Source organism: Urocitellus parryii, chromosome 5, assembly GCF_045843805.1.
Source record: "Urocitellus parryii isolate mUroPar1 chromosome 5, mUroPar1.hap1, whole genome shotgun sequence".
NCBI classification, from domain to species: domain Eukaryota; kingdom Metazoa; phylum Chordata; class Mammalia; order Rodentia; family Sciuridae; genus Urocitellus; species Urocitellus parryii.
In genome coordinates, this window is record NC_135535.1 from 138,093,277 (window position 1) to 138,118,356 (window position 25,080).

The 25,080-nt window shown below is 37.2% G+C and overlaps 1 protein-coding gene across 1 annotated transcript in view; it reads left to right on the plus strand.

The window, feature by feature from the left end:
* The first annotated feature begins 21,285 nt into the window (after positions 1-21,285).
* Positions 21,286-25,080, plus strand: part of Prkg1 (protein kinase cGMP-dependent 1) — a 1,169,615-nt gene continuing 1,165,820 nt past the window's right edge. Inside the window, exon 1 of the mRNA XM_026410547.2 lies at positions 21,286-24,147. Within this exon, the coding sequence (XP_026266332.1) occupies positions 23,882-24,147 (266 nt within the window). The 5' untranslated portion in view covers positions 21,286-23,881. The remainder of the gene's footprint in view (positions 24,148-25,080) is intronic.

Sequence of the window (25,080 nt, forward strand, 5' to 3'; positions counted from 1 at the left end):
ATAGGTCAAAGGTACATTTGAAAATATATGGGGGGACTTTTTGTATTTGTTGTAATTACTATCTGTATTGGCATTCAGAGGGTGGGGACAAGCATGCTAAACAACCTTTGATTCATTCTAGTATTAATGAACATTGATGTTTGTTTCTAGTCATTATTAACATTTTGTACTTGTCTCTGGTAAGATTCCTTTCTCGAGACAGCCACCAGTGTCTCTAGGGCTATTGATGGCTTACAAACTCTTTTTTTTTATCATCACTAAACAATTTTAATTGAAATCTTGTCCTATTATATATCAGTATGCTATTGACCCTATCTAGGTTGGGCACTTACTTTGTGAAGTTAAGTGCAAAATAAAAATGAGTGGCCCTTTGTGTAAAAATTAATAAAAACTTCAAGAGAGCAACAGCAGAACATTAAACCAAGCACAGGGCTCTTATGAGCATGGAGTCTCATGTAGCTGGCTCTGGCCCCACTAAAATCAGAAGTTTTGACTTCACTTTTACAGAATAAAGAACTGCTTGAAAATTTCAGCTGATAAATTTTCAATAGCATAATTTTATTTTTACTAGACTATAAGGCTTACAAACTCTTAATGATGGCCAACAGTAATTAACACGTTTTATGTTACAACCTGGAAACATACATAGTTGAGGAGGTATATAACTGTAAAAAACAATTCAAAGAACAATACTGTATTTTACCATAGGTTATGAATACTGATCTATTAAAAAATAATGCCACTTGCAACACATTAAATCAATTTTCAAAATACGTTCATTGGTAAGAACTCAGTTGAAGAAGCAAAGCTCCACGGGAAGGTCTAGTAGTGGAATTATCAGGACAAAGAGCATGTTCATGTTTAACTTTTCCAGGTAATGCCAAACTATCTAACTATAAACTAAGTTGGTAGTTTAACTTATATCCACCAAGAATGGATAAAAGATTCTGTTGATCTATAACCATCCTTTTAGGATTTTTTTCTCTGTGTGCCTCTGTGCTATGCCTTGTTAAAGTTTAGCATCCATATGAACAATTTCCAATGTCATTAGTTGGTATTAATACAGCAGATTTTTTAAATATAGCATAAAATTTCACTGAAGGATATATTATCATATATTTGACCATAACTATCTATGCTTAAAAACCTTTAGATAACTTTCTAATTGAATTGTTTATTCTAAATGTTGATGAATCAATCTCCAATTTCGTTTTAGGAGAGATTATACATCTCTAGATTACTGGGTCAAAAGGCATGACCATGTTTATAGCTTTGGATACATTTTCAAATTGTCTTAAAATTTGCACCTATTTACTTTTTGGTGAATCCAAGATTTCCTAATTTTTCCAGAGTAAAATCAAGTTTAACTAAACATATAACATTAGACAGTGGTGTTCTGTTTATTAAACATTACTTTTAAATAGATTTGAAAATGTGTTTTCCATCCTCCATATTTAGGACTGTAAATGTAAACAGAAGTCAGGAAAGAATTTCCAGCCTTAACACTGTATTAATTCATTTTACTTTAATAGTTGTTTGCCTCACTGTGAACTGAAAATAACACTGTACTAGAAGTGTTAAGTTGAAAGTCTAACTTTTAATTTGGCTTCTCACCAACCATGTGACTTTTAGTAAATCATTTAACCTCTGAATCTTCCAGCATAGAATAGTGATGTTTGTCTCTGTCCTTCTTATCTCAGGCTCTGAGAAGAGTTAAATGACCAATGAGAGTTACAACCATCAGTATTAAAACTTGTCAAGGGATTAAAGAAAAATCACAAACTCATTTGGAAATATTTTGAATCAATTAAGTAGATGAGTTGGTCCTGAAAAAAATGACAAGATTTTCATGGATTGGAATTTACCCCATCAGCTGCCTTGGTTCTCAGGTCTTCAGACTCACACTGAGCATGATACCATCAGCTCTGCTCATCTCTAGTTTGCCCACTGCAGAGTTTCGGACTTCTTATCCTTCATAATTGCATGAGACAACATTTAATAACGAATCTTTTTATATATACATGTATTTTATGAGGACTACAAATATACATAGTATTATATTATGTTTAGTGTATATATATATACATACACTATGTATTGTATATCTGATTCCATAGGTTCTATTTCTCTGAAGAACCTGGATGAATACACACACATACTATGTTTAAACCAAGGGGAATAAATATACCTTCTTCCTGTTCCTGGGAAGATAGAAACGGGAAATGTGACTTAAGTTCAGTAAAGGAAATGTTCCCCTTGAGACTTGGTGGAATGCTTGAGAGACGAAAGCAAAGGACAATGGGTCAGTTAGTGGAGATCTTGCAGTGACTATAGCAGAGTTGAGAGTCTAGTGGCTTATGATTGAGTGACCAGGTATAGAGGAGCCTAGCAGCCAAGCCTCTGACATCCAGGGGGTACAATGCTGAGGTCCATAATATCGGAAACAAATTCTGGTAGGTTCTTGGCCACAGCTTGTCTCTGTAGATTCCCTGATTTCTGGAAGTTCTACTTAAATTTACTACAACTGGTCTCTGCCTACAGGCTGTGGGATATCCCTGAAAAAGGTAAGCAGGAAAATGAAAAGATGAATGCCATGGGTTTGTGTCTGTCTTCATAGAATGTTGGTTACTCTGAGAACAATCTCTCCCCTTGTGCAAACCTATGGGATGCTTTTGAAGAGTTCTAAATTAAATTGCATTTTCCTCTGTGCTATTTTAGATCTGGGACAGCTCTGTTGTTAAGAGTAGGTGCACATGAAGGTGTAAATGAAGTGCCATGGGGCTGGGGATGTGGCTCAGGCGGTAGCGCGCTCGCCTGGCATGCGTGCGGCCCGGGTTCGATCCTCAGCACCACATACCAACAAAGATGTTGTGTCCGCCGAGAACTGAAAAATAAAAGTTGAAAAATTCTCTCTCTCTCTTTCTCTCTCTCACTCTCTCTTTAAAAAAAGAAATGACATGATGAAAAATCCCAGTTTCAAAATTGTCTGTCCACTGACCACAGGCCTCCTCCTGCCTATCTGGAAATTCCAGCTAGTAGTCTCCATGTGTTGGTGACCACATTGTGTGCCCATGGATCTACCTGCCATCTGCATCCTCTGCTAAAGGATCAGATGGATGCAGAGCTCCATCCCAGCTCTACCATGGACTGTCTCTGTAACATTAGGAAACTTAATTCAACATAAAGCCTTAGGTTTCCTTCTCTGTAAAATGGACATAACAATAATATCAAATCCTGGAGGTATCATAAAGTTTAGGTGATACATGCTTGTGAAGAACTTCTCACAGAGAGAATGTTTAAGTAGTAGAATCTGGAGGGCAAGTGTGGGGCAGAGAATTTTGGGTTTCGGTTGGTTGGAAGAAGTGTTGAAAGTTTAAGCCCAATTTGAACCAGGTTCATTTCTGGTTTGTCAGTTCAATCTCACATTTTATAAAACATATTAATATATACACACATATTACAGTACATATCCATCTTTTTGCTATGAAACATGGAAAATATTTTTCTGACTCTGCTTTCAAAATTTAGTATTCATAACTTACTGAACTTGTAGTGCTTATGGTATTATAGAAATCACTATGCTTACAGTGAAATCCTTTAGGAGTAATAGTCAAATCTATTGATTTTTCCCAAGATAATAATAACATTTTAATAAATGTTAATTTTTTTGGTGAGGCTACATGTAGGCAGGAGTAGTTTTTTTCAACTTTTTATTATGAAAATTTTGTTTTATTATGAAAATTTTTTAGGACTCAAAGATGCTGGTAAAATAGTTCAGTTTATACCTTCATGCCAATCACCTGGATTCAACAGTTTATCTGTTTGCTGTATTTGTATGCCATTTTTCTATCCACATAGGCTAATATATATAATTTTCCTTCCTTCTTGGCTGGAACATTTGCCAACCATCATAATGCTGTCCTCAGCATGTATCTTCTACATAATCCCTTTATCACAATTTTAAAAATCAAGATAAATTCTCTAACATTTTCTACAATTGAGTCCATTTTTAGGTCTTTTGTGGCCGATTTTTCCTAACCAGAATCAATGACATTTCAGGGTTGCCTGTGGAAGGAGACTCTTTTTTTTCTTCTAATATAGAACTAGCCCCCCAAACCCATGATGTGACTTTTTCATGTCTTATAGAAGGCTTCCATTCTGGATTTATTTCTTTGTGGTGGTGATTAACTCATAGTTATACCTCTTCTACTTTTATGAGTTGGTGGTCAGGTCTTGATTCTTTGCTTAGTTCAGTTTCAACACTTCTGGTTGACTATGCCAGCAACACTGTGCACTTCCTATTGTGTCACCCGGGGAAGGCTCAGAATCCTAAGCTTGGCCACTGGCTAAGCTTGGTCACCACAGATCTCACTATTGTAAATGTTCATCTTGACCCTTTGCAGTTATTAAGTAATGCATGTGTGTGATGGTGGTACCTTGGTACCATGAAAACAATAATACTGAGGTTATCACCATAACTTTTTACCTAATTGTTTCAGCATTTCTTGGTGATTCTTGCCTAGATTGGTTAGCAATGGGATTACAAGAGAGTGATCTCTCTATATTTATTAGCTAGTATTTCTCTTTTCCTCTCAATCTAACAATTGAGCTATAGATCTAACACCTAAATATATATACATATTTTTTCCTTTCATGGGTAAAGCTAACAAATTTTTCTCACAATTGTTGAGCTCTCAAAAAATTCATAACCCCTGAGTCTCTTTATGGCCTGGTGGATAAAATGGCTTTGATGTGAGCTGTTTCTAAGGATAGGGTCAGCATCAAACAGTTCTGATGTGTTGCTCAGCACCACAAGTGAGTAGCTCCACAGGTAAAGAAAATTTGTATATTTTGTCTGAAATCCAAGGACCTAGAGTTCAGTGTGAGAGCTTGCAGGAGACAGAGGGGAGATCTTGCAGGGCCCAGGGAGATCACAGAGATATATATCTCTGTATGATTTAAATCAAATCAACAGGCATTTGATGAGTCTTTATTCTGGGTGAAAGATTCTGTAGCATTCCTTGATGCTATTTATTTCTTTAAGCTTTCAGGAAGATCAGTCATTCACTTATTTCTTTCTTAATGTAACCACTTAAGAAACCCGACTGCACTCCTGCCAGTGTACCAGGCCTCGGGAGACTTTCAGCTGGAAAGCAGAACCACACCCAGACATTGGCGGCAGCTGGGCAGCATGTTCACACCAGCGCTGGAGTCCAGAGGAGCCTTTTCTTCTTGGATCATGATTCAACCCAGTCTCTCTCAAACATGTTGATTTGCTTATTTGCTTTCTCATGCTAATTTGAGTAATGTTTTGGTTGTCATTTGCTTTCCTGAGTTGTTCTTAACAGCTTCCAGTAATGAGGACTATTTTAAGGGCTAATTTTCCAACTACTTCTGGCACATTAAAATTTTTTTTTGAAAAAATTTACAATCCATAGTCTCATTTAAATCAATTATGTGAAAGTTTTATTTCCCCTTAATTCTTTTAAAGTAGAATTTTAGTCCTATGGTAATTAATAGCATGATTTACTTTCAAAACATGACTCTACGTGTGTAGAGGGTGGACCACATGTTTTCTGATGTGTGGTTTCTTTATCTATAAAATGAAAATAAAGTATCTAGTTCATGGAGCCTTTGAAAAGACTATATGAAATAGCATATATCCCATTGCGCCCAGCACTAAATAGACAATAGCCATGAATTCAATGTTATTAATGACAACATTTAGCACCTAAAATTAACATCATATGCATTTATTTTCTATTAGCAAACTGTTATAGCAAACCCAGAGAGATTTCTTCTACTTCCATTGCTTCTAATGTTACTTTGGTGTACATATTCATCAAGCTCATATCTCCTCTTCAATCATTTTCTTCCTCCAAATTGTTCAGTTCCTTATAGAATCTCCAAGCTTGGTGTTCTAGGTCTTCTGCCAATCAAACTTGATTGCTTCCATTTCTTCTACTTCACTCTACATAAATCTGTGCTCACATCAGACTGTTTCCTCTACCCCAAGGCTCTTCATCTGCTGATTTCTAAACTGTCTGTGTCTTTATGTTCAAGTCATGTTTGTTCTTTGGTGACCAAATCAAAGTCATCTTCATTGAGGAATCTTGCCTAAGTCCTAACTTTACTGAAGATTGTTGCTTCCTTCTTCAGATGCATATACTCCTTTACTTATAGTCATGTTTAACTAAACATTTAGTTAACCTTTGTTAACTAATGGGCAGTTAGCTCTTTCACACTGTATGTTACTGTAATTGTATAACTGAGTTTCCTTGGATTATTTCCCCAGACTCTTGGAGTAGTCTACCTCCCCAAGAGCTTCTCTGAAGATCAGCAGGAATTCACAGACCTATCTGTCCAGTTCCCTCAGTGTTTCAGTGTGTTGCTCTCCTCAGTCCCACCTTGATAATGGTGTCCATCACTGCCAATTCCTATGCTTTTTCCACCAGACAGACCAACTTCATGCTGTAGCTCCTGATTCCTGTGCCTCTCACAGTGGCCTTCAAGCCCACCTCTGCTACTGATGAAACATGCTGGGGTATTTTTGCAAAATGGGGATGAAGGCCACTCACTGCTCTCTGTTACACTTAAGTCTTTAGCACCTGTGAGGTTTTAGGTCTTTTTATGTTTTTCTTTTTCTTAGATCTTTTCTAGCCTCACAGTTACAGGACTCAGTGCAAAGGTCTTTAAGGATAGGCCTGGAGATAAATAGTTCTGGCAAACACCATGCTGAACTCCATCCACACCTTCCAATGACAACCGAGGCTTGTTACTGATTAAATCTTTGTGGGCCTACTACTTTTCCCTTTAGAGTATATACATTATCCACAAGATCCTAAGAGCCACTTAAAACAAATCTCTTTGTATTATACCACTTTGACAGATTTTTCTAGATATGCTTGAACCTCATCTTCATGTATAGCTAAAGCTCTTGCTGAGATCTCCACCTGTCGAGCTCACGTGAACATGACTAGACTGTGACCTTCCTTGGAACGGGGGCTTATGTCCACAATACCTAGAACACAGTGTAAAGGAGTTAAAAACAATAGTATCTAACATTTTCTCAATACTAGATGATTTGTAGTGTTTTATATTCATCTAAGTGTTATTAGAACTCTGCAAGGAGATAAAATGATTATTCCAATCTGTGACCCCACTGTCTTCTATTTGTTCCTGTAGTTCCATCCTCAATACTTCTCCACTGCTCTCTGATCCAGGTGGCTGACCCACATGGACCCACATGGGCTCCTTTTCCACCAGTTTGTATGTATTTGGCCATTGAGAGACACTGCCAGGAAATCAGAGTGAGAAAAGGAAGAGGAATGGGGGCTAATCCTTTCCTGGCCCCTTCCTTGTCCTTTGCCTGCTTCTGACGGGGCCCCTCCCTGAGAGTGACAGGTTTCTCAAGAAGGGCTTCCTTCTCAGGACCTTTCAAGTTCTCTCCATTTCCCCTTCATTCTAGGGGTGGCAGCAGCCTCCTATGACCAGGCTCAGGTTCTTTCGCCATACATGGTGTTCCCCCTGCACCAAGACCTCTCCTTTGTAAATAATCAATTTGTTAAACTCTTCTGGAACTATATTATTTTGAGTAAGTAAGTCTTCCTTATCTCTCCAGAGCTTTGAGTGCATACAAGGTTACTGAGGCCCATAAAAGTTAAGGAAGTTGCTCAAGATCACTAAGCTACGGGGATTTTGATATGGGGATTTGAGTCCAAGACCATGGGTTTAACCACCCCATTGTGCACACAAAGAAGAACTGCATTTGAGTGCTGGAAGGCTTGATGCATAATGGATAAGTGCATTATCTTGCAATACTGAGGTCTGGGCTCCAAAACGGTCTCCATGACCTACTTACAGAATGACCTTGGGTGAACTAGTTTGCCTCTTAATTTGATTCAGTTCCTAAATCTGTGAAATGGGGAGGCTACCTATCTTAGGCTGACTATAAAGATAGAACTGATGAGCTAATTTACATAGGGTGCCAACTTAGTATCTTGCACAAAATGAATACTGAGTACAAGCTATTACTAAAGGGAGTTTTGGAACTATAGAAGAATCTGAGAACAGTTCCCTACCCCCCTTTTTCTTTAAGTTTATTTTTGTCTAGCTTCTACATAAGAAAGAAAACATTTGGCCCTTGACTTTTTGGTCTGGCTTATTTATTTAGCAAGATGAAACTGAAGGGCCTAACTTTTAATCTTATCCCAAAGAGGTTCTATTCCACCTCTTTATGAAAGTTGGCTATAGAGATGATCAAAGACAGAATCAAAGTTTTCTCAAAGAAACTTTTGGATTGGCTCACATATTTGAGTAATTATTAGTTGAGGTCATAGAATTTCATACATAGAAAAAAAATTTATAGGGCCAGGTGTTTATAGGTTAGTTCCCTTAACTATAGATGAACCTGAGGATATGTCTCTTGTGGAGCCTGATTTTCCAAATTACCATTTTCTAATAGGCTAGCTGCAAAGGTAGTTCCATGAAATTGAAGAGTTATTAATCTGTTTGATACGTTATTTCACATCTCTTATTAAATGTAATTCAGATTTTTAACATTGAGCTTTTTTTCCTGTGATAATTTGACTTCTTAAGGTCATTCTTAGTTCATGACAGTCAAGCTGTGTCATACACACAGTTTTACTTTTTTATTTTGAAGTTTAGTTTTCTAAATTTATTTATTTATTCTAATTAGGTATATATGACAGCACAATACACTTTGATTCATTGTACACAATTGCAGCACAACTTTTCATTTTTCTGAGCAAGCCCCAAATGCATGAATGCTTTTCAAGTCTCAGCTTGTGTCGCATTGGCCAAAGCAAGTGACATGCTTAAATTCATACTGAATGTGAAAGGGGATTTATGAAGGGCGTGGATATGGAAAGGAAATTATTATGGACACTTTTGCAAACAAGCCCAGAGGAACATCTTTATTCAAATGCTGATAATAGTAACATAAAAAGTAATATAAATAAATAACAGGATACCAGTTGAATAGTGTTTCAAAATAGACAGGTCAGGCTTCTCTTTGTGTTCCTTCACTTCTCTCTTGCACTTATTTCCTTGCCTGGGCTCCAGCCATCCTGCAGAGTTTGCAAACATGCCCCAGGCAATGTGTTCTCAGAAAGCAAACAGAAGTCAGCAGGCTCATCACAGCCCTCTTTCTGGATGTTAATTCTCCCCGGTGATAACCATTGCTTTCTGCAGCAACCTGCCTAGCTGTCCAAGTGCAATAAGATTGGTGGGGGAAAGGGAGAGCCAGGACCCTGGCTTCCCAACACCCTTGGCTGAGTTCTTAAAAACAAAGTCTATCTTTTCAGTGAGAACAATTATGCAGGATTATATTTCCATGACAGATTCACAACTTGAATTAACACTGCTTAAAAAGTTGCCAGCAAGTGAAAACTAAGTCTTGACTCTGAGCTCTGCAAAGAGAGGGGTGATGCAAATTAAATAATGAGTACCTTTTATGGCCATGAACACCCATCAAATCAATGGCAAGCCTTGCAAATGTCTGATGTGCATGTAATTCCTGCCCACTCTCAAAGTAAGAGGCAGCCTTGGAATCTGTAAACACAACACTGAAATTTGCCACAGTTCACTAGTTTGGAGATGGTACGGAAGACAATGCTTGTCTATTATTATTGTTCTATGGAGAAGATCTTGCCTTTGTATATCATAGCACTAGCCCATATTTGCCACTGTGTTATATTTTTGATGCTATTGATGACATTTGATTAGTGAGCCAATATTTTTATTTAGGAACATAGATTTAGAGTTTAAATCTGCATTTAAATTATGTTTATTTTTATCCCTATCTATGTTGCCTGGCAAGACTCAATTAGTTTTGCTGTGTAACAAGCCACTCCAAAATTGAGTGGCTTGAAACAACACCACTTTATGTGTTACTCTGTGGGGCAGCCATCTGGGTGCAGCCCTGCTGAGCAGAGTCTCTGTTCTGGGCTGATTTGGCCAGGCTCCCTTGGCTGTTTGCACTCAGAGAGGGGCTGATGATCTCACTTACAAGTCTGGTAGTTGGCTGCCAGTTGGCAGGGACAATGGAGGTAACTGGGTCATGTCACACTTACCGTCCAGTAGGCTGGACTGGGCTGATTCTCATTGGTAGTGATCACCATTTTCCTAAGCCTCAAATGTATGAACACTCTTTAGGCTAGTGGTGCCATATCTGTTGTTGACCCATTGAGCAAAGCAAGTGACATGGTTAAGTCTAAAGTTGATGTGAGAGGGAATTTCCAAAAGCATAGATATGGAAAGGAAATTATTACAGGTAGTTTTGCAATCTACCACAGGGACACAGTTCTCAAATGATAATGTATGGCAGTAAAATGCTTACATTTACATAGTTTTCAAGGAAAGACTCACTGGAGCACAATAATTTTTAGAAAATACTTAGAGACATTTAATGTTATTATTTAAATACTGTACTGAGTTATTGTTCTTGATGTTATTACTACTATTAATATTTTATTTTTATAATCCCTTAATGGTAAAGGTAAAAACTATCATTGCTATTTTACACATGAGAAGACAAAGACTTAGAGAAATTATAGATCTTGCCTGATGTTATCAAAACCAAGAGTATAAAATTTAGGGAGTAAGGATTTACTAATTTGATGTACAATAAAGGGCTTAACATGGTGCCTTCCACATAGTATTCAATGAACACATGAATACCATATTAATATTTTAATTTTATTAATAATTGAACACAAGAAGTTACTTAATTTGAAAAGTCAGGTCACGTATAGCTATATAAGTATGAACTTACTAACATATTAATTTCCCATTGCAGACATCTTTATAATTGGATCTATATTTCACTTCAACTGAAACTGACTGCAAATGCAAACTCTAGTTTTCAGAAAAGTCATATCCTTTTTTCAATACTAAATAATCAAAACTTTTCAAGCACCATCCATTAAGTGATGTTATTGAATCTGAAAGTACATGATCAAAACACTAAAGACTAGGTAACCTCTTCTTGTTTCTTCCATAATTACAAAAGGATGTCTTAATCAAATCTCTGTAGATGTCATTTATTATTTATTTTGACTTAAAGAAAAGGAGTTTATTTGAAATATGGAGGTTAAATTTCATATACTGAAAATATATCATGTCTGTGTCAAGCCCATGTAGAGAGAAGAATAGAACTAGAAATACTGTCAAAAAGTAATAATAATATTTAAAGGATGTCTTAGGGAAATGAGAAGCAGATTTATGCTACATATGATTACATTCTTTAATTTTCCCAAATATTTACTCAAAAAAATATTAAATGCCCACTAATCATTGAATGAAAATTTTCATACCAAAATTGAGTGGAAATGGCTCATTAATTCTTTGGTTGCTTTGTTCTCTGACAATTAACTCCAAATCAATGAACAAATAAGACACAGAATAAAGATAAGATTTCTCCGGTATAGTTCTTCAAAACTCTGTTAGACAAGAGTGGCAAAGACACTGACCAGGTAGCACTGACCAGATTTTTTTTTTTTCAGCTGCTGTCTTCATCTTTAAAACTGTCTTGCAGCAGTCAGTCCCTTGGTGTCATAATATGGCATAAACTACTTCCAGGTGCTATTGAAAGTGAGTATAGAATAAGATTTTTAAATGGATAAAGATGATTTGAAATGGTCCCCATAAGAATTAATTTTAATGATTAACTTTTAGTATCAATTTATACAAGTGGGTTTCGACTCAACTGAGTTATATCAGTGCAATGTCAATTGTCATTTGACAACGTTTGGAGATATCTTTGGTTGTAATAATTCAGGATGAGGGGTGCTAGTAGCCTCTAGTGGGTGGAGGACAAAGATGTTACTAAATGTCCCACAATGTACTGGACAGCTGCCAACAATAAAGAATTAACTGGCTCAAGATGTCAACAGTGCCTAAGTTGATTGAACTCTGATTTATATAATCGAATGTCACACTCGTTCTAATTGTATAAACAATCTAGTCATTGGTGTACAGGGTAACCTCTTAGGGATGTTACAGAAATGATGTTTTTATGTGTGAAGCCAATTAAATAAGATTATTTCTAAACTCTGTTGAACTGTTTCCTGTTTATTTTATCCACTTGGAGGCTGCCATCTAGAAGCTGGAAGAATTAGTGAAAACTCGAAAATCTGAAGGCTACCCCTCCATTGAGCACATCTCAGATGACCAATCGCTCCCTCCATGCCATATCAAGATTCAGGTGAGAGAGGAAAGGAAATGATGGCTTTAAAGTTATTTCTGAACAATATTTATTAGTAAAACTTAATCACTTCATTTGTGATATTTTATATATGTATATATAAGAGGGGCTGGGGATATAGCTCAGTTGGCGAAGTGCTTGCCTTGCATCCACAGGCCCTGGGTTCAATCTCCAGCACCACAAAAATTAATTAATTAATTAATTAATTAAACAAATATATACATATGCATATATACATATGTATGTTCAATCATTTTTAAAAATTTCCCATAATTTGGTATCTTGTTTGCAGTGATAGTTTCATGGATGCATATATCTGTGGTAATCAGTGTTCAGTTACTGCAAGAAATATCTGAAATAATTACCTTATAAAGAGAAAAGATTTATTTTGACTCACAGTTTCAGAGGTTTCATGGTCAATTGACACCATTGCTTTTGGGCCTTAGGCAAGGTAGTAAATTGTGGAAGAAGCACATGGTGTTGAAAGCCCTTTGCCTCATGGCCAAAAATGGAAAAAGAGAATAAGGGATGGGGTACCAGTATAATCTGCCATGACCTAACTTCCTTTTGCTAGGTCCCACTTCTTAAATGTTCTACCATCTACCAATAGTACCACAGGCGACAGCCAAAGCTTTAACCCATGGGCCTTTGGGGTACATTTCAGATCCAAACTATTACAATATCTGTTTAAACTCATCAGATTGTAGTTATAATTCAAAATGTGTGTTTTATTGTATCTAAGTTATTATGCAACATTTTAAAAATTATATAAGCAATATATATCTTTAAAACATGATTGTTCTTCTTTACCTTGTCTCTCTTCTAGTCCTCTTCCCCAAGGTCACAATCATTAACAGTCTAAACTAAATATATACACACTTTTTACATACCATGTACAAATGGTCATGTGTAAATTAAATCACAAACTTTTCTCCTGGGTGGGTGTTTTTCCCCTCACTTTTTGTTATCAAAAACATAACAAAAATGGTAGGTCAACCTCATTCTTTTAATGACTACATAGAATTTCATACTGTAAATGTATCACTAACTATTTAATTGCTTGTTTAGGTTACTTTTTCACTTTTAAAAACAGCAAAAAAAACCCACTTTGTATAAGCACATGAATCATTACTTCTAGATTATTAGTTTTTAGAAGTAGGACTGCTGAATAAAAGCAAGTGCACATTTAAAATTTGGATAACTATTGCCAACTTTCTTACTATGGAGAGCTTTAACAGCTTCTACTGTCATTAGTATTTGGGATGGCACTTTTATAACAACTTTGACATTAAGGAATTATCAATTTTTAAAATTTTGCCAATTTGAGAGGCAAAAATGAATTTTATTAGAGAAGATAAACTTCTTTGATTTTGTCCTTTTGTTATTGAATGTTTTGTATTTTAGTAATTTGGAGGAACTCTTTGCATGTGATAGATACCAACTGTTGATGTATTTGTAAAATATTATCTATGATTAAAAGTATAATTACCCTCAATCCCACTTCTGTGTATATGCCACAAAGAAATGAAAGAAGATATCCAAACATATATTTGAACATCAGTGTTCACAATAGCATTATTCACAATAGCTAAGAGGTGAAAGCAACCCAAGTGTCCATTGACAGATGAACGGATAAACAAAATATGGTAGCTACATAAAATGAAATAATTATTTAGGATTAATTAGGAAGAAAATTCTGACACATATGGATGATTATGCTAAGATAAGCCAGTCAAAATTTATAGAGACAGAAAGAAGAATAGTGGCTTTCAGAGACTGGGGTGAGGAAGGCATTGGTAGTTGATTTTTAATAGGTTCTAAGTTTCATTTTGAGAAGATGAAAAATTTCTGGACATGAATAGTGGTGATGGTTGCACAATAATGAATATACTTACTGCCAATGAATGAACACTTAAAAATGATTAAAATGGAAAATTGCATATTGTGTATCTTTTTTTCATAATAAAAAAAATGGGAGCCAGGTGTGGTGGTGCACACTTGTAATCCCAGTGAATCAGGAGGCTGAGGCAAGAGGATTCCAAGTTCAAAACCAGCCTCAGGAACTTAGTGAAACTCTAAGCAAAATTAAAAAGGCTGGAGAATGGGGATGTGGCTCAGTGGCTAAGCATACATGGGTTCAATCCCTAGTACAAAAAAAAAAAAAAGAAAGAAAGAAAGAAAAAAATTGTATAAATAAATGTTTTATTTGAACAGATGAATATTGCATATTATTTTAGAATGTACATTGTAGAAAATTTTTCCTAATTTTCTCTAGCAATTTGAAATACTTCTTTTATAATGACCTATATTTCCGTGTAGATATGAATCAGTTTCAAGAGTGTTTTTCATTGACCTTTTTCCTTATTACTCATCATATTGGCTTAATTACTATAGCTGTAGATGATGGCTGGTAGAACAGGAGCACAAATTTATTTTAAAGTATTTTCCACAAAAAAATCTGCAGTATCTATTTCACATGAATTTTAAAATCAATTCATCCACTTGTATTTTTAAAATACCATTGTAATTGCATTGAATTTACAGATAAATCTATCTGGAAATATATGCCATAATTATTACCCAGGAAGTTTTGATTAATCACTCTACTCATAGTTTTCTAAATGCAGAATAATCAATTTTTAGTATTAAAATTATTCTTGTTGATAAAATGTTCTGTAAAATTTATGCCTATAATCCCTTTCCAATTTCTCTGTAATCTCTTACTGCAGTGTTTCATCATTAGTTGCAATGAAAAACCTGCTTCCTAACTGCCACATGCTCATGAGCATTCTCTATTACATAGTGTATTAATGAATTATTAATTTTATCTTTATGTAAAAAAGATTTAATTTCTCATGAAATGAAATTTATTTTTTTCCTCTAAAAGATAAGATGAGAATTCAAGTATATGATATGTATTTCTATTGAACAAGCAGATAAATTTTTATTGCAAGATTATCCTGTTAGGATACTCTTTTTCTTTTAGTAATCTCATTATTTTAATATTTGAGGATTTAGTGGATTTTCATACCCACTAAGAAAAAACAGTTTTTAATGGAAGTTAAAAAAAAAGAGGCTGATCTTATATAAACATGAAACCCAATGAGGAAATTCCAGTACTACATTGTTGGTGGCACAGAATATACTTGGTGTTTTCAAGTATCTTTTGGGGAACCTCCATGTAATTTACTGTGAACTTTTCCCTGGCCATGGAATTTTATGAAGTCAGTGTCTCTTAGGATGGAATTTCTAGCTCTTGGTAAGACACTCAACAGGCCCTGCACCTCCTTTTTTCTGCCACCAATGGGCCTTGTCTTATTTACAGGAGCCCCACCACTTATCAGCCCCTGACCAAAGGATTATCTGGGATTTTCAGAGAACATATTCATAGAAAAATCTGTTTAATGGTATTATACAAATATTCAGACAGGCTTTTCCTTAATGAAAACTTTTGGTAAATTGTAAGTCATAGAAATTCAGTAACTTCTTTGTATGGCAAATGAATCCTTTGCCTTCAGCAAAGTGGGTGTATATGTCCAGTTGGTTGTTTGTTGATTTTGGCTTTCAATGAATTGCTTTTAACAAATGAATTTTTGGATAATTGGCTGAGGCTCCTCCTTCTCTCCCTCCATCTATCCCCACCCCATGTCTTAGCTTATAGTTCTCCCTTCCCCTTCCTCTGTAACATGAGAGAATTTAGGGGTTGGGGGAGTTTTTGTTTTGTTTTGTTTTGCTTTGTTTTTTTCACTACTAGCTGCTTACATTTGTGTGCTCCCAACACTCAGTAGCAACTTCTCCACTCTCATGACCCTTATTCATTTTAGTGGGATCCTCAGTATCTAGCAGAGTGACTGTGACCAAAAAATCTCTCTTGAGTGAATGAACCTGCTCAGGTACTATGACCATTTGAAAAGAAGAATGCCAGTTCATAACATCTCGAATAAAAGCATTGTTGGCGCAAATGGCTCTTCTCCTGTATCTTTCCTAGAATGCTAATTTGACATTTGCGCAAAAGACGAATCTGTTTGTGTGACTGTGCAGAGGCGGAAGTTGTGGGTCCTGATTGATAGTGGAGTCCTAGAATCTGTAACCCTCAGCCATCTGTGGCATTTCCCATCTGTTCTTCACATCCCTCCACTTCTGCACTTTGCGTGGAAGTATCTACATGTTCACAAAGAAAACTTACAGGAAGAGTTTGGTTTTGCCTGATACACTCAAGCTACCCAAATGATTTAGCAGGAAAGTACAGTCACTGACATACACATGCAGGTGCACACCCACACGCACGCACGCACACACATACAAACCCAGCCTCACCTTATGTTACTCAAAAGTATTCCAGGCAGAGTTTCTTGCTGATGATTTTAGTCACAGTCTGAGTAATGTCTGCTTGCCTGTGCTTTGTAAAATGATCTCCCTTTATTAGATGAAATCTTGAATGAAGGGTGGCGGGTACTGTGTCTTCCGAGTTCAATATCCTGCCTCTCTGCCACCTCCTTGCTTTCTGTAGATTGTGGATGGCTGAAATGGATGCGTGGAGAGGGGAGTGGAGAGCTGACACAGAGCATTTTTCAGTGCAAAGAAATACTTTTCATTGTAACTAACACAATTCTTCAAAATTATTATGGGAAAGTTTTCAATGTTACTTCCACCTTCCTACTTCTATGAGAAAAGCTCAAAGAGAGCCACATACATCACAGATTTGAAAAATCCAATCAATATGGCACTTGTTAAATGTTACCTGTGAATATGGGAGTTTTACTATCTCTTGGAGTACTATAGGTTCTGTGGGACTATTTTTGACAGATATAAAAACAAATTATAATTTACTTGTTTAATAAACGCCTAGACAAAATCATTTCCAAATGAATGTGTTCTCATTGAATCGGAAACAGCAAATGAACAATTGAACCAACTGTGCAATTTTGATTAGAGACCAAGAAGATAGTGATAGAAAAGATTGAGGGACTGTTAAAATAGAGTGTCCAGCAATGGTTTGTTAAAACTAAAAAACGTATGAAGGGGGATTAAGAACAGGTTACTTTATCATGTCCTTAAAAAATACATGCCTCATAAAGTTTGGTTTGGGTTCATAAAATACCAGATCATTCCAAAGTCATTAAACACATTTAATACACTAAAAGTGCCTACCTTTATTTAAAGGGAAAGAAAAAATCTATAAACAATGCCTAGCTGAAGGAAGGACCCATACTCTCCAGGTTCTGCAATATTCCTGCCTAGTTACTTACCATTTTGTCACAGATTGTGACAGTAGGACATGTTAAATTTACTAATGGTCTTCAAAGTAAGAAAATAATAGCTCTAAGTTAGGAATAAGCTAGCCAATAACCCAGGTTATTAAATCTCATTGCCATAAAATATGTGTTAATATACAAATATGCTTATGAATAAATAGAATATTACAAAGGGACACATAAGTACATGGTACTAGTGAATGGTTGCTTCCATAAAGGGGGACTGGAGAGAAGGAATGAGAGGGAGACTTACTTTTAATTGTATATGTTTTTTGAATTTTATGTTTTTAGTTTTTTGAATCCTATATCAAGGCTATGCATTTTCTGTTAAAAAGAATTTATTTTAAAAAGTTCCAAGCAAATGAGTATATTTTCCTCATTAAAAGAAAAATCAAGCCAAAGAAAGTCAAATTTTTCTCAAATATTTGACTCTAGTATTTGAAATTGGAAGATAATATGATGTAAAAGCACTTTATTTCCATGTATAACTATGGAAACATTCAATTCAAGAATAAGAATCCAATATTATTTAAATGCATTCCAGTACTAAATTCTTTATCAAAAATGAATAATACTACCAAAGACAGTTATTGATATTTTACAGACAAGAAAATTAAGGCTAAGCACACCAAGTAATTTGCCCAAGATCACAGAACTATTAGCTACACATGAAAAATTACAGTAACATTTCTGCTCTGTAGTAATTCAAAGTGACGAATAGCTTCAATACGTTCTAGAACCTATAGTTGCAAAGATTTACACATCAGGTACAGAAATATACCACCTAAGCACAAACATCTTTTACGGAAGAGATTTTGACATACTCACAAGGCTGTTCGTACAGTCACAGGTATGTTTTAAACAGTTTATAATTTTTAATAAACTTTTATGTCCTCAAATATCCATTTGAAATGCATTAAAGAAGTTTCAATGAAAACGATTCTTGGAAAGTTAGGCCTCTGAGAATGGTAAAACTATTCTGGAAGTTTTAATGGACTTCTTTTTGAATGGTAGTTGAGTATTTTATTCGTTTTTTATCTCACTGTCTAACAAATAACCACAAACTTCAGAGATTTAAATCTACACCCACTGAGTGTTGTCTCATAGTTCCAGAAGTGAGATGTATAGTCACAGTGTGGTTGGCTCTTTGCTCAAGACCTCACAGGGAAGAAATTGAGGTGTCAGCTGTGTGGCATTCATATCCCCAGCTTAAAGTCCTCTTCGCAGCTTAAATGTTTAGAATTCAGTTCTTTGTGGTTATAGATGGAGGTCCTCATTTCCTTGCTGGTTATCACTCTAAGTCTCTGGAGTCCACCTTGCTATGTGGCCTGCTTTGTTCTCAAAGTTAGCAACACTGACTCTCTGTGGAGTCACATCCCAGTCACACTGAAATCCCTGTCTCATGAAGACCCTAATTCCTCTGAAGGGATCATCATCAAGGGCCCTCCCTGATAATGTCTTAAAGTCAGATGATTTGGGACATGAATTATATCTGCAAAATCCACTCACATCCAGGACCCTGGTTAGTGTTCAATTGAAAAACTGGGAGAACTTACACATATAACAGGAGCATGGAAGTCCTCGGGGCACGAATGCAGCATCAATATTCCCATTACAAACGTTGTCCATCACTAACTTTGTCCCCATCCCACCCTCTCTGAGCTGAGCCATCCTCTCATAATTCAAAACAGAAAATGAATTATCATATTTATATGAATACATTTTAAAAAATAACATTTTGCTTGCATCTTTGAGGACTTGGGTGCAGAATTTAGTGTCTATTTCTCCATATTTGTGATATTGAAATTATTAGTCCCAAGTCACTTGTCATCTCTGTTTCCATATTCAGAATTTGAGGTCTGCAGTATATTAAGTATTGCCATTTCTAAGTTTAGTTTTATTTTCAGAATTTCTAGAAAGTCAATTTTTTCCCAAACCTAAAGAAAGATAAGATAAAAAATTGTAAAAGGCACTGGAATCCCTGTTGCATGCAGCTTGAGAAAGAATTCTTTTTATGTTAGTAGGATCACTTTGTGAGAGCATTTATGTACATTTTTCTGTAGGGACTTTTTTGTGATTGTTTACATAAATTCAATAAATGAAATACAACTGGTTTTGTAGTTTGCTTAATTAATGGTGATAATTCATTTACAATTTTAATGTTTTATGTGTTGCTTCATGAAGATAATGGTTGTGTTCTGGACTTAATAAGCTTTAATCTTGCCTGAGGTGTGACCACACCTTATGATCACCAGAACATGGCTGGTTCAAGTGAAAAATGTTGAAGCCACATCTAGTATAATATAGAATTGACTAAAAATATCCCAAGCTTTTGTTAATAAAAAAACTGTTTCAATCTTTTAGGACCAATCAGACTCCATCTTAATTCACTCTTCTCTCAAAGTTTTAAACTCAGCTTAAGTTATTGGATGGATGTTGTCTGAAAGACCAGGCTGATGATTTCAGAGGTGTCACAGGGGAAATGGAATTTTATAGACTGGTTAAAGGTAGAAAGGGGAAATGGGGCCTAGGTAACCCCTAGGAAGTTTTGAGGAAACTGAATCCCAGAGAAGTTAAGGGGCTTGCTTAAGAGCATACAGCTAGAGAAGTAACAGAAGAGAGATATAAATATGGATCTTTTTATTCCAAATCTAGTATTCTTTTTAGTTCATCAATTTTGTTCCTTGATAGAAATGTGTTGCAAGCAGTATTTCAAAGTACTGTCATTTTTTGCAACCAAGAGAAGTGTTTGGATACAGAGATACTGGAAATAAAGAGATGGTTGGAATTTTGTTGTGCTCCTACCCATTCCAAAAGGTGGGGCCCCTATCTCTGTTTTCATTTTATCATACCTCTTCTGGACTCTTCTACTGCCATTCATGTGGACCTCACATGATCATCTTCTTTGGTCTGTATCCTTACAATATCCACCAAAGACAATGTTTTTCCAAGGGGTGGGGCAATGGGAGGGTCTACCTGGTCAATAGTGTATGCAGGAAAATTCATTTGTTTGAACTTAGACACAGAGAATTTATTTATTTATTTTTTGGTGGGTGGATATATTATCACTGACTTTTTCCATATCTCCTAGAAAAATATAGATAGTAAAATCAGACTGCCTTTGGTGAGGTTTTTTTGTTTTGTTTTGTTTTTTTAGTTTTTAAATAGACATTGTCCTCTTGTTGTTCCCTGACACTGACCTAGATTGAGAGACAGGAATCCCCAAAAAACTACTGCCATCAAAAGACTTCAGGCTTTGTAGAAAGTGTTCATTAGAACAGATAAAAAGGGACAAAGCACAAACATAAGATTTGAAAGTGCAGATCATTTTATATAAAAACATTTGAAATTATATATGAAATGTATACTACATTCCAAAGTAGCACGAGTGAAACAACTTTGGTAAACTAAGATAACTTCCCAAGCTAGAATCTTAGGAATTTATCTGGGTTTATATGGGATTTTTAATTTAGAATGTCTCCATGAACTAAAGCATTATAGTTTTGATATTCACTGGACTCAGAGAAATGTACATTTTAAAACATTTCAGGTAGAAGCAGGGCTGCCCAAGGATTAAGAAAGTCTGGACCAAATCTGGACAGTGTGACCATGGCAGATTACTCATCTGGATGAGCACCCATTCATCCACCTATAAAATACAACCAAGTAATAGTACTTACCTTACAGAGTCATGGTGGGGATTAAAATCAGTCACATACAGGATTTAGCTCTGTGCTTAGCACCATTGTTGTCTGGTGGCTATAAAATATCAAGCTTTAAAAAATGCTTCGTCAGACATAACATTCTTCATAATTTATTTACTTCTCTCAAAAATGAAACATGAAAACTCTGCTACAGGTATTTAAGGACATAACCTGAACTTCATTGTGATTATGATTTCTATTTAGCAAATATCTCTGAGGGCACTAGATGGCGACCTTCTCCTTTAAGAAAAACAAAAACAAAAACAAAACCTAAGGTTTCATTAATATTTCTCTTCTGACAGTATCACTGCTGCAGCAGATTTAGAAGTAAGCAACAAGGCACCTTCACATCTTTGAATGGTAGATCATCAGAATCCTTAAATTTCTAGGTTTTCAGGTTGTAAGCTAGAAGCAGAATAGTAGGAAAGCAGTAGCATCGTGCTGGGAGTCCTGGATTCAAACTTCTGTCCTTGTGTGATTTTGGACTTCACCTCCAAGATCTCATCTTATAATATGAGGTTGGGTTGAATCATCTTCAAAGCTTATTTGGCCTCTATTGGTATTTTGGTTTTTAATAATTCAATGATTAAAAAAAATCTGCCAGTGTTATTTCTCAAGTTTTCTTTGCATTCAATATTTAAAAAATTTAAGCCAGTGGACAAATTTTAATGTCACTATGATTGACATTATTTAAGTTAAAACTGACTCATTCAAAAACACATTTTGGAAGTTAGGGATGAATTTAGTTTTGGGGTGTGTGTGTAGTTTTGGCTTAAATATTCCTTTCTTTGTAATAAGCAGGAGAAACAATAATATGTTTAGAAGGAATAAAGTGTTCATTTAAGATAGTATAAGAGTTGAGAAAAGTCTTTAAAGAGTCATTTTAAAACTATTTTTATTTGTTCCAAAAATAAAGTTGAAGCTATGCCCTAAATTTTTAAATGTGATCAAAGATTTTTTTCAATGTATTATTTTAAAATTCAATTATTTTGAGTGTTTCTAAAAGAATTGTAGCAGATTAAGTTGTTCATAGACAGCAGTAACAGAAGAATAACTATCAACAACAGAGAACCCTTTTCCAAAATGAGTAGATGCAGCCATACTTTAGCATCTGGTACCATCAAGAAATTCAGATGTGGTCTGTAATAATTTTAGTTTAAAATAATCAGACGATTAGAACTAAAAGTAAGTAATAAAGAGTTTATTTTAAAATAGGTATATGCCTGTTTTTCCTTTACTTGTTTCAGACCAGGTAGAACACTTTTTGTTTTTAAATAGTTATTACATATTGATTTTTCTTTTTAAGAAAAGTTACTATTTCAGAAAGAATCATTTGGTGTCTTAGTTGCACCTATTTAAAAAAAATTTACTAATTTATCTATCATTACTTGAAAAAAATGTCCATCATGTAGATAAATAAACTTGCATGTTGTGAAATAAATTCTTTGTGATACATACTGTACATATTTTAAAACCGTAGGTATTAGAAAATACTCGGACTCTAGCTTAGGGTAGGTAATGGATGCACAAGTAAGAGAGAAACAGATGATTACAGATGCAGTTTCTACCCCAAACTGGAATTGTAGAGTGACCCAGCAGGTTAGTACTGGCTAGCTGTAGCGGCTTCAGAACCATGAAAGGCGATGTTGTGATGTAATTTGGATGCTCACTATACAAAATTTAACTGTCGCAGATGAAATAAAATCCGGACTTGAAAATGTTTACAGTCAATGCAAGGGATGGCCTCTTTTCCGTAAACACTAGTGGGCTCATTACTATACATTCGTCCAACAGTTTTGGTTCACAATTTCCAGTAATGCTTTATGCTGAAAAAATTTGGAACTGCTATTGCTCTATCATTCTTATTACTTAGGGTCCCAACATCAGCACCTCACAGCAAGAAACACACACACACACACACACACACACACACACACACACACGAACACACACCTACCTTGCCTTCTAAATCCACCCAGAGCAGAAAGAAAATCAAAGGTGAAAACAAAGGTGAATTTGTGCAGGTTATTGTCTAATGGCAGTTTAATATTTATGAAATGTCACACACAAACACACGCGCACACACACTCTTTAGGATCTAGTTACAAGCACTGCGTCATCCACCAGATCACATGGTAATTGTTGCTATTTCAAGGATCAAGTGGCATAAAGCTCCCCCCGACACACACCCATCCCACTCCCTTCTTTTGGTACCACAAAGCGTGGAAGAGTGATTTTTGATTTTTTGTGTGATGGAGTGAGACCAGGCTCTCTGATTCAACGCTCAGCTAGAAACTAGGCTCTTGGTGGGGTGGTGCGCGCGCGTTTCTCACGGAGTGATTGGGAAAGGGGGACGGGGGAGGGGGTCTCAGGGGAGGAAGGGCAGCTCTAATTGGTTTCTCAATGAAAGATAATCACCTACTCCCCGGAGAGGCTAGGGATTAGCACTCTGCCTCTCTTCTCCATCGCTTTTAGAATTCTCATCCTCCCCTCGGTGCTTTTAGTCCATTCAGCAGAAGTGGATCGAAGCTAGCGGCTCCTCGCGCTGCATTAAGGGGCAGCCCTCCGCTGCGCTCCAGTACTTTGCGCCCCATTCACTCTTCCGCGCTCGCCTCTCCTCGTCCCAGCCGCCGCCGCCGCCGCCGCCGCCGCCGCCGCCGCCGGAGAAAAGTTTCGCGGAGGGGCTCAGAGAAAAAATGAGCGAGCTGGAGGAAGACTTTGCCAAGATTCTCATGCTCAAGGAGGAGAGGATCAAAGAGCTGGAGAAGCGGCTGTCAGAGAAGGAGGAGGAAATCCAGGAGCTGAAGAGAAAGCTTCACAAATGCCAGTCGGTGCTGCCTGTGCCCTCGACCCACATCGGCCCCCGGACCACCCGGGCACAGGGCATCTCCGCGGAGCCGCAGACGTACAGGTCCTTCCACGACCTCCGACAGGCATTCCGGAAGTTCACCAAATCTGAAAGGTAGGCGCCGGGGCTTGGCGCCGCTGCAAAGAGCTAAGGCCACTGCTCTTGGCGGAGGGCCGGGCGCCGGTGGGGACTTCATGATCCTGGGCTGGGGTCTCGGGTCTGCGGCGGAGGGGGCTAGTGAGCTCACGGCTCCCCCTGCTAGCTGCGGCGCACGGAGTGGGGGTGGCCCTGCGGCCGGGAATGGGAAGTGTTTATTTTTATTTCTGCCCATCACGTGCTGCGCTGGTCTCTGCCGGGCTGGGAAAGGCGAGCTCCACGGGGAGTCGCGCCCCTGTGGCGTGGGGGTGGGGAGAAGGACCGGGGAAAGTTTTCTCGAGTCTGCTAACTTGGCCACTCAGCACTCGGCTGCTGTCGCGCCGGCTTTCTTTGTGCGCTTCGGTGGGGGCGCCCACGCTGGGACACTACCCGGCCCATCTTGGACCCTGGAGAGGTTCCCAGAGGAGACCCAGGCCACGGGGCATGCTCACAAGGGCCGTCCGAATCTCCCGGGGAGTGGCTATAGGAGGCAGGGCAGGGTTGAGTTCAATTTAGGGACTGAACTTAGCCGAGCTCGAGCTGTGTTAGGAGGGCACCGGGTGGGGTGGGACAGGTCGTCTCCGCTGCAGGGGTCCAGACTCCAGCTTCGGGGTGGGAAGGGGAGATTTTACTCACGGGGTCTCTTTCAATGCAACAGTGATGTCAGCAAGAAATGGCAAAGAAACCCCACCTTCTGAATGTTCTTTTGCTCTGCTGCGATCCTTCCAGAAGGAAAATTCTTTCCTTTGCCCTGGCCTGAAGGATGCCAGGTGACCTTGCACCTGAAGCTGTTTGGGGACTACTATTCAGCCCTGTCCCAAGGTGGATAATGCGCCCTCCCTGTTTGTTTTCCTTCTAAATGTCTTCCTGGAAAAGTTAGGATGAGGAGGGAAGGGCGGGCTGTTTCTCAGG